This window comes from Monodon monoceros, unplaced genomic scaffold, assembly GCF_005190385.1.
Source record: "Monodon monoceros isolate NGI ecotype Baffin Bay Population unplaced genomic scaffold, NGI_Narwhal_1 Super_Scaffold_10, whole genome shotgun sequence".
NCBI lineage: Eukaryota > Metazoa > Chordata > Mammalia > Artiodactyla > Monodontidae > Monodon > Monodon monoceros.
Window position 1 is genome coordinate 36,586,105 of NW_021703766.1, and position 10,749 is coordinate 36,596,853.

The 10,749-nt window shown below is 36.4% G+C and overlaps 1 protein-coding gene across 1 annotated transcript in view; it reads left to right on the forward strand.

Annotated features, from left to right (window-relative positions):
- SHCBP1 (SHC binding and spindle associated 1) overlaps nt 1-10,218 on the forward strand; it is a 37,750-nt gene extending 27,532 nt beyond the window's left edge. The window contains exons 11-13 of the mRNA XM_029205932.1: nt 6,930-7,016; nt 7,384-7,525; nt 9,077-10,218. Of these exons, the coding sequence (XP_029061765.1) occupies nt 6,930-7,016; nt 7,384-7,525; nt 9,077-9,402 (555 nt within the window). The 3' untranslated portion in view covers nt 9,403-10,218. The remainder of the gene's footprint in view (nt 1-6,929; nt 7,017-7,383; nt 7,526-9,076) is intronic.
- Nucleotides 10,219-10,749: the final 531 nt, after the last annotated feature.

Here is a 10,749-nt window from a genome sequence, read left to right on the forward strand (position 1 = left end):
TCTAGTTGTGGCCTTTTCTTTTTTGCTTAGAGAATTTCCTTTGACATTTCTTGCAAAACTGGCTTGGTGGTGCTGAATGCTTTTAGCTTTTGCTGTCTATAAAACTTTTGATCTCTCCATCAAATCTGAATGAAAGCCTTGCCAGATAAAGTATTCTTTTTTTTTTTTCCAACATATTGTATAATTCATTTTATGTGAAATGTCCAGGACAGCCACATCTATATGGATAGAAAGTAGAGTAGTGATTGCCTAGGGCTGGGAGTAAGGTGGGGAAGAGGGGATTGGGGTAATACCTGAAGGATACAGGGTCTCTTTCTAAGGTGATGAAAATGTTTTAACATTGGCTGTGGTAATGGTTACACAACTCTGAATATACTAAAAGCCATTGAATGGTACATTAAACTTAAGTGGGTGAATTGCATGGTATGTGAGTTGTATCTCCGTAAGAAGGGAATGATGTAGCCAGGATGGTGGGAAGCATCCTTTGGGCTCCAGCTTTCTCCTTGACCCTCTCTATCCTCACTGTCCCTACAGGGTGTCTTCCTTCCCACCACGTTCCAGTCCAGGAGTGTCTTGATCTGTCCCTGGCCATCCCTGTTGCCTTTCTCTTCTTTTGGGTGGACCATGAAGTATTCTGGCCTTTCATTAGCTGCTGTCTGATATCAGGATTTCTTCTTTTTTGATTATTGAAGTATAGTTGATATATGATACCTTGTTAGTTTCAGCTATACAGCAAAATGATTCATTTTTATATCTGTATATTTTTTCAGATTATTTTACACAGGTGGAGTATTCTTGATTTTAGGTTTTTCCCTTTTATCACTTTAAATATATTGTACCCTTTGGCTTTCAGAGTTTCTGCTGAAAAGTCAGCTGATAGCCTTATGGGAGTTCCCTTATACATAAGTTGATGCTTTTCCCTTGCTGTTTTTAATATTCTCTTTATATTTAATTTTTGCCATTTTAATTATAATGTGTCTTGATATGGTCCCTCTTTGGTTTGATCCTATTTGGGACTCTCTCTGCTTCCTGGACCTGGATTTCTGTTTCCCAGGTTAGGGAAATTTTCAGCTTTTATGTCTTCAAGCATGTTCTCTATGCCTTTCTCTCTTTGTTCTCCTTCTGGGATTCTTATAATGTGAATGTTGTCCTACAGGCCACTTAAACTGTCCTCATTTCTTTTTATTCTTTTTCTGTGCTCAGCTTCAGTGATTTCTACCTCTGTCTTTCAGCTAGCTGATTTGTTCCTCTGTATCATTTAATCTACTATTGATTTCTTCTAGTGTATTTTTCATTTCAGTTATTGTATTTCATCTCTGTTTGGTTCTTCTTTATATTTTCTAAGTCTTTGTTAAACTTCTCTTTATGCTCATCCAGGTTTCTCCAGAGTTCTTTGATCATCTTTTGAGCATTACCTTGAACTCTTTATCAGGTGGATTGTCTATCACCACTTCACTTAGTTCTTGTGGGGTTTTTATCTTGTTCCTTCTATTGGAACATGATCCTCTGTCACCTCATTTTGCCTAATTCCTGTTTGTGGGTTGCCTACCCTGGGGGTATAGGTCTTGACTGTACTGGGTGTCTGCCCCTCCTATATCTGTCTCATTGCAGTTCCTTCTTTATAACTTTAATTGTGGGAAATATTTTCTGCTAGTCATCAGGTTGTTCTCATTGATAGTCACTCTGGTAAATAGTTTAATTTTGGTGTGCCTGTTGGGGGAGGTTCTCAGGGTCTTCCTACTTTGCCATATTTGCCACCGGTAAAAGGTTAACTGTAGGTTTTTTGTAAATATTCTTTATCAAACTAAGGAAGTTCTCCTTTATTTCTGTTTTCTGAGAATTTTTATAATAAATTTGTTTTGGCTTTTGTCAGATGCTTTTTTCCTGCATCAATTTTTGGTGGATTACAAGTGATTGATTTTCAAATTTTGAACCATCCTTGCATCCCTGGAATAAGCCTCATTTGGTCATAGTATATAATTCTTTATATATTGCTGAATTGTATTTGCTAATATTTTCTTAGGAATTTATATGTCTATATTCATGAGAGATATTGGTCTGAAGTTTTCCTTATTTGTACTGTCTTTGTCTGGTTTTGTTATCAGAGTAATGCTAGCTTCATGAAATGAATTTGGAAGTATTCCCTCTTCTGTTTTCTGGAAGTGATTGTATAGAATTGGTGTTATTTCTTCTTTAAGCGTTTGGTAGATTTCTCCAGTGAAATCATCTGGGCCTGGAGATTTCTTTTTTGGGAGTTTAAAAATTATGGATTAAATTTCCTTAATAATTATAGGGCTATTCAATGACTTATTTCATGTTGGGTGAATTAATGGATGCACTCATAGGGTATAGAGCCCTTGTGACCAGGACCCAGTCAGTGGTGAAGGGCTTTCCTATTTGACAGTGATGGCAGCAGGCTCCTGGCACACCTGCTACATGCACCATGTTGCATGCAGGGGTGTTGCTTGCACACCCCGCCCCCCATCCTCTTAGGCCTCACACCAGCCTGGGGATTCAGGTGGACCATTTCTTCTTCTAAGTTGTCAAATGTATAGAGCTGTTTGTGGTGTTCCCTGATTCTTTAGATGTTTGCAGGGCCTGTGGTGATATCCCCTGTTTCATTCTTGATATTAGTAGTTTGTGTAGTCTCTCTCTCTTTTTTTCCTTTTTTCTTTGCGAATCTTCCTGAAGGTTTGTCAGTTTCATTGAAGTGTTTTCAAAGTGCCAACTCTGTTTCATTGATTTTCACTATTCTGTTTTCAATTTTATTTATTTTTGCTCTTGTCTTTATTATTTCCTTCCTTCTGTTTACACTGGGTTTATTTTGCTCTTTCTCTAGGTTCTTTGGGTGAGAGCTTAGATTGTTGATTTGAGACTTTTCTCTTTTCGGATGTATGCTTTTAATGCTATAAATTTCCCTCTTGGCACTGATTTAGCAAATTTTGATAGGTTGTATTTTCATTTTTGACCCATGCAGTATTTAGAAGTGTGCTATTTTGCTTCCAAGTATTTGGAGTTTTACTATTATCTTTTGTTGTTGATTTCTAGTTTGATTCCATTGTGGTCAAAAAACACATTGTATGACTTTAGTTTTTAAAATTTTGTTGAGGTTTGTTTTGATGGCACAGGATATGGTCTGTCTTGGTATATGTTCCATAGGCCCTTGAAAGGAAATGTGTATTTTGCTGTTATTGAGTATAAATGTCAACTAGATTGGGTTGGTTGATAATGTTTTTGAGTTCTTCTATATTCTTTCTGTCTAGTTGTTTCAATTTTTGAGAGATGGATTGTTAAAGTCTCTTACTATAATTTAGGATTTGTCTTTCTCCTTTCAGTCCTATTAGATTTTGCTACACATATTTTGTAGTTCTGTTATTTGGTGCATATCCATTTGGTATTGCTTTTTTTTTTTGGTGAACCAACCTATTTATCATTATATAATGTTACTGTCTATCTTTGGTAATTTTTTTTGCTTTGAATTCTACTTTATCTGATATTAATAGAGCCACACCTACTTTCCTTTGATTAAAGTTTGCACGGTATATCTATTTTTTTCAAGATTTTTTTGATGTGGATCATTTTTTAAGTCCTTATCAAATTTGTTACAATATTGCTTCTATTTTATGTTTTGGTTTTTTGGCCGCGAGGCATGTGGGATCTTAGCTCCCTGACCAGGGATCGAACCCACACCCCCTGCATTGGAAGGTGAAGTCTTACCCACTGGACCAGCAGGAAAGTCCCTGCATGGTATATCTTTTTCCATACTTTTATTTTCATCCTGTCTTTATTGTTCTGTTTGAAGTGAATTGTAGACAGCACATAGTTGGATCTTGTTTTTTAATCCACTTTGCCAGTCTTTGTCATTTAATTGGTGTATTTAGACCACTTACATTTAGTGTAATTATTGTTGTTAAGTCTTCATTCTGCCATTTTATTTTTTGTTTTCTATTCTGTTTTTCATTTTAATTTTTTTGCCATCCTGTAGGTTACCTGAACATTTTTTAGAATTCCATTTGTTTTTGAGTATATCTCTTTGTATAGTTTTTTAAGTGGTTGCTCTAGGTATTGCATTATATGTATAACTTACCACAGTTTACTGATGTTATCTCACCAGTTTGAGTGAACTGCTAACAACTCTTTACCATCCCCTGTCTGTAATATAATTATCTTCAATATTTCCTTTTCAAACTTCTAGACACATTAGACCACATTAGACAGTGTTATGTTTAATTATGATGTATCTTGAAATGGATTTCTTTGAGCTTATCCCATTTGGGGTTTTCTCAGCTTCTTGAGTCTGTAGGCTTAATGTCTCTTGCCAAATTTGGGAATTTTTAGCTATTTCTTCTTTGAATTTTTTTTTAGCTTCACACATCCTCTCTTCTAGGACTCTGATGACACAAATTTTGGATCTTTTGTTATTGTCCCATAGGTCCCTGAGGTTCGGTTCACTTTTCTTTTTCAGACTGTTTTCTCTCTGTTGTTCAGACTGGATAATTTCTATTGTTCTGTCTTCTGTTTCACTAATTCTTTCCTCTGTTCTTACCTTTCTGCTGTTGTGCCCATCCACTGAGCTTTTTATTTCAGTTATGGTATTTCTCAGTTCTGAAATTTCCATTTGGTTCTTTTATCTTCTATTTCTTTGATGAGACTTTCTATTTTCTTGTTCAGCCTGCTATTGATATTTTTCATTTAAGTATATTCATAATTGCTCATTAAAGCAATTGGCTGCCTTAAAATCCTTGTTAGCTAATTCCATCATCTCTGACATCTTGGTTTTGGTTTTTACTGATTATCTTATTAAGTTTGACATCTTCTTGGCACTTGGTATGAGAAGTGATTTTCCACTGAAACCTGGACGTTTTGTATTATACTATGAGAATCTGCATCTTCTGTTTTAGCTGGGTTTCTCTTACCCTTGTTACTGCCAGGTGGAGGTAGAAGTCCAAGTTCCCCATTTGGCCTCCATTGACATCCAAGTTGAGTGGGGAAGCTCCTTCTTACTGCTGGGTTGGGGTGAGAATTCCAGCTTCTTACTGACTCCACTGATGCTCTAGCACGTGGCAGTGGTCTTGTTACTACCGGCAATGGTGAAATTCTTACACCCTCCACTGGGCCTGCTCTGACACCACTCCAGTAGGGAAGGGGTGTGGCACCTTGTTATTATCAGTTGGAGATACAAGTGCAGGTCCCATATGTAGTCTCCACAAGTGGGAGGGCCTTGTTACTAGCTGGTGGGGATGAAAATCCTTGGCCTTAACTGAAAATCCCAGTGTGGGTGTAGGGGTGCCTAGTCATAGCCTCAAGAGGGTGGAAGTCTAGGCTCCCCTTGGCACTTGCCAGCATGGGTGGGGGTTGGCCAGTTTTTTTCCTGTGGTGTTTGGATAGAATAGAGTTGTTACTGTTTTAAAGTTTTCTAGGCTTGCCTGGTCCTTTCGCTAAAGAGAGCAGGCTTTTAGGGAGGCATTTCTGGTCTGTTTGGCACTTATGGATTGCCAGCTTCTTTAGCTTCATGTCTGGGAATATAAGGCAAAAAGAATACCCAGGAAATGCACCAATGTGTTGGTGTCATTCCTCAGGTGTTGAGGTGTCTAGCTGGTCTGCCTTTTCAATCATCTTATGTTTGTTTTATATATGATGTCCATGGTTTTTACTTGTACCATTATCTTAGAAGTGGCAGCCTCTTCACTTTCTCTTTAGTTACTGAATATCTGTTCAGCTTCATAGCATACTTTCAACATGATTGTCCCATTTACTAAGTGGCTGTGGCTTAAATTATTCTTCTCTTTTTTACATGATTCATGATAATTTGATATTTAATTTTAACTATTTCGTTGTGTATGTATTTTTGATGTTATTGCCCCTAAATCTTTTTTTGTATATAGCTATAAACTGAAAATCTTAGCCAAAGGCCCATTTCCCAGATCTTTTGACTGCTCTACAGAGAGTTAGGTTTGTGTGTAGTGACCATCCCACTACATAAACCCATCCCACTACTAAAACGTAATCCCTAAAGGGGAAAGTAATAATAAATGTTTTCTCATGGCACACTCCTATTCCTAGGAAAACAGCTTAACATACATGCAATAGAAGTGTCATAAATGGTTAATAGCAACTCTTCTTCACCTAGGATATTGTGTATGAAATTATTCCAAAAATGAATTTTTAAATAATCATAGAGGTTTGAGCCGAACCATTTTTACTTACTAAAGTGCCTAGCATGGCATCAGGAAATCATTCCTATTATTGTTAATTTTTTTGTTGGTACCATGTGGTACCAAGGGACAATGTGAGAGCATTGGGCAATGCATGGATTGTTCTGGTTACTCTGTAGGTATAAACAGGACACTTGAATTGGTTACTAATTTAACATGTGTGTAGTAGTGGGGACCATTAATTATTTTAATTCATGGAAGTGATTTTCAAGTTAGGTTGGGATATTTTTAAACTGGTGTGCTTTTAAAAATATAGGGCCTTATTTCTATCTACAGCTTTACAATATTTTACTAGATTTGAACACTGTTCTCCAACTAACTGAGTATTTCTGAGAGAATGGTCATTTTTAATAAGTGTATCTTTCAACATAATTGTTAACTGACTTTTTTTGGCAGAATCAGAAAACTGATTTGTCCCAGATGAAAGAGAGTGAAATAGTAATCAAGTGTTGAAACTCTTAGCCATTGTTTTTTGTTTGTTTGTTTGTGTGTGTGTGTGTGTGTGTGTGTGTGTGTGTGGTATTTGAAAGTAATAAATGATAGACAACTTGCTGGAAATGAAGCAAATGGAAATGTTGATTAGAAATACCTAATAAAACTTTCTATAAAATACTTTGTATTTGCACTGCATTAAAGTCTAAGAAGTGGCAAACCTTCTTTTATAGTCTTGCCTATTTTAAACTGATTGTCATTACCTTAAAATGTAACTTGTAGGGTGCAGGTATAGAAATATATCCCGGGAGTAAGTGCACCCTGAGTGACAATGGGATCCATCACTGCAAGGAAGGGATCCTCATTAAGGTGAGCACCTGCTGAGACACCCTCTTTCCAAAGGTCAGAATGGTTTTACCTAAGAAGTAATTATGTTTTATTAAATTCCCATGTTGTTCCTGTTGTTTTCTGGTTTTGAAAAGCATAAACAGTATGTAAATTTTAATAATATCAATAGTTGGTGGTTGAAAGTCTCTTGTGAGAATACTTTGTTATCTATAGATCTGCAGAAATGACAAAGGAATGCTGTGTCACTCAGAGCTCAGATTGTGCTACCACGTATTAATAAGCATAGCTTTCTATTTTATTTTTAGAATAGCCTGAAAAAAGTGAGATTTTTAAAGCAGGCAGTGTTGAATGTGACAGTTCCTTAAAATATTTGTTTTCAATGTCTCAGGACTTCTTAGATGAACATTATGACATTCCCAAAATAACCATGGTGAATAATGTCATACATAATAATGAAGGTTATGGTGTTGTCTTGGTGAAACCTACAATTTTCTCTGACCTGCAAGAAAATGCCCAAGATGAAACTGAAGGTATGGTATATTTAGTAATTTTCAAAATAAAAACCAGACCTAATTTATTGTATTTCAGCATTAAACTCTGATTAAAGATCTTAATCTTCTTATCCTCTTTAAAAAAGATAACTAGCGTATGCTTAGGCATGGAGATAGAGAAACTCGATAAAGCTATAACATTATGGAATATTGGAGTGAAAGAAACTTTCAAGGTCAACTAGTCAGCTGGTCAAAGCCTTTGATGTGTGGTTTCTGTGGTCCTGCAGTTCCCTTCTTACCGTGCTTGGCTTTCTGTAAATTTATAGAATAAGGATGGGCATATGATAGCAATGGTGGCTCCTGCTGGCATTTGTTAAGGATGGAGGCAGAAAAATGAATGTGCCAGGTTGAAGGCTGCATTTTACTGGAGGGGATCATGGAGTTCACCTCTAGTTTTTATTTGTAAAAGTAAATACCTCCCTGTCAGCTGTCTTTCTTGGCAGCAAAGCTGATCTAACACAGTGGGAAGTTTATGAATTTCAAGCCATGACCCAGATTACTATGAAATCTCAGTCATGGAGAAGGATTGTGCATTGGCATAGGTGAGGAAAGTTTAAAGGATGATGAGTAGTCCTTGTCATCCTTCAGGATCCACTCCAGCTATCTGGTAGTTCTTTTCCTCCTCACAGTTCTGTAGGTCAGAAGTTATGGTGAGCTTGGCTGGGTTATCTGCTTAGGGTCTCACAGGGTGAAAGAGGTATCAGCTGGGCGGGGCCCTTATCTGAAAGCTCTGGGGCGAGAATCTGCTTCCAAATTCCTTTATGTTGTCGGCAGAATCAATTTCCTTGAGGTCATAAGACAGAGGTCTCTACTTTTTTTGTTGGCTGTTGGCTGAGGATTGCTCTCAGCTCGTAGGGACCACTCTTGGGTCCTTACCCCATAACCCCCTCCATTTCAGTAATAGAAGACCTCCCTCAAAGCAGATCTCTCATGCTTCAAGTCTTTTTCATGCTCTGAATCTCTTTATGCTTTTCTCTTCTTCAGCCAGCCAGGGAAAACATTGCTATTAAAGGGTTCATATGATTCGGTTACGTATACCTGAGTTATCAACTGATTAGTAACCTTAATTACATCTGCAAGGTCCTTTTGCCATTTAACAGTTATGAAAGTAACACCAAGTGGCAGATGGCCCTGCATCACGGGGCCATCTAGAATTCTGCCATCACAGGCAGTCACTTATAAAGCTGCTAGATTGGGAGTTCCTTTAGGGAAAATAGCAGTTTTATTTATCTTTGCATCTAGCTTCTAATACAGGGCTTAGTAAATATCCAGGAGGGGTCTGTTGCGTAGATGAGATCTAGGAGAAAATTCAAAATTGGTAATCTTGTATTAGGGTCAGGAGACCTTGAAGACTAAGACACCTGCTTGTTGAGATACTTATGGCAGAGAGTTTGTGAAGTCCAGTCAGATGACAGCGGGAATCCTTAACAGAAAAAACTTGAAAGCTCTGATAGACTGTAGAAATACATGTTTTAGTTGGGTTAGTTTGTATATTTAACCCTATTTGTTATAATTTGTTTGTTTCTTCAGAAAATAAAACATTTAAAGTTCAGACAAGTGGAGAGGCAGATGTAGCTGAAAGAGTGGATCTAGAAGAGCTGATTGAATGTGCAACTGGTAAAATGGAGCTTTACGTGAGAGCTGACCTTTCTGAGCAAGTCGAAGGCAATTGTGAAATTGTAAATGAACTAGTTGCTGCCTCCACACAAAAAGGCCAGTTGAAGAAGAAGAGGTTGAGTGAACTGGGGATCACACAAGCTGATGACAACTTAATGTCACAGGAGATGTTTGTTTCAATTGTGGGGAACCAGTTCAAGTGGAATGGGAAGGGGAGTTTTGGCACATTTCTCTTCTGACCACTGTGATGTAAATAGATAGCAAAATATTGGATTTTGCACATGCTGCACCCAAGAATCACTGCTGCTATCATACTTTGCTTCACGTCTATATTTTGTATCTGATATATTCGATTGGGTTTGAGTGAAACAGATTTATTTCTTGTCTGCAGGTGTTGCACATAAAACACTCTTTTTATAAAGAAGCTCATAAAAACATAAAATAGAAAATATTTGGAGATTTCTTATCTAGAAAGTCTTGCTTTTTCAAACACATAGTTCTCATATTAAGTCTATTAATAACTTTCTAGTATAAATACACTTTAGCACTTCAAAGAGGAGGAACAAAGGCAGGGAATGCAAGATGAGCACACAAAAACGCAATAGGCATCAATGTGCAGTATTCTTATAGTTGTCTTTTTAATCCCAGTTATAGTGAGTCTGATATCTAGGCTTTATTTGCATAATACTTGTCTTAAAAGCTTTTATGATTGGGAGGTTATCTCCCTTATCAGGCTTATTATTGAGAACCTGAGTGGGAATGCTTTTTTATGTTGAACTATGTAATCATCAAAACAGTAATAGCATAGCAGGTTTGAAACAGAAATGAAACGTGTTATTCAGAGCTAATGCATGCATAGAGCATTTTCACTACTGCTGAATATGAGTGATTAAAAAGAAGGTGCTTTTCTTTCACCAGCAGTATTCTGATCAAATTTCTTACATAGTCAAAATGATTACCTATACAACCTGTATCAGCTCCGTGTTCTTGATATCATATTGTAAAATACAGCTTTTAAAAGTATTTATGTTTCTAAAAAGTATATGTGACATTAAAATTCCTACTGATTAAAATTATAATGATGAAATAATAAATTGAATCTTGGTATATTTTTCCAACTGCATTATGGGCCATAGTGCCTGTGTAGCATGTGTGATCCTTTGAAATACATACAATATTTTGATATCTTTTTAGTGTTTCAGAGTATTAAAATTTTTCCCCAGTCAAGTCATTTCTTAAATTTGAATAAATTATAATTTTATTTTTCAGATGCTACTAAATGTGGAAGGATTTATGTTAGATTTTTTTGTTTGACCATTGAAAGGCATTTTTCTTTTACTCTTGAAATTCTGTTGCAAAAGTAATGCTAATTAATTCTGCATCAACTTGAGCCAAATACTTATTTAAAAACCATTTATTCAACTTTAAAAAATCAAATTGGTTTTCCAATTAAATTTCCTTTTTATCTTAGATTTTAGACTTTGTATATTCTCTTGTAACTTGCTAGAGTATCAAGAGAATGACAAGTAACTAGGTAAGTTACTTATTGTTCCTTATTATAGGATGATGGTTTTTCAGATTTCATT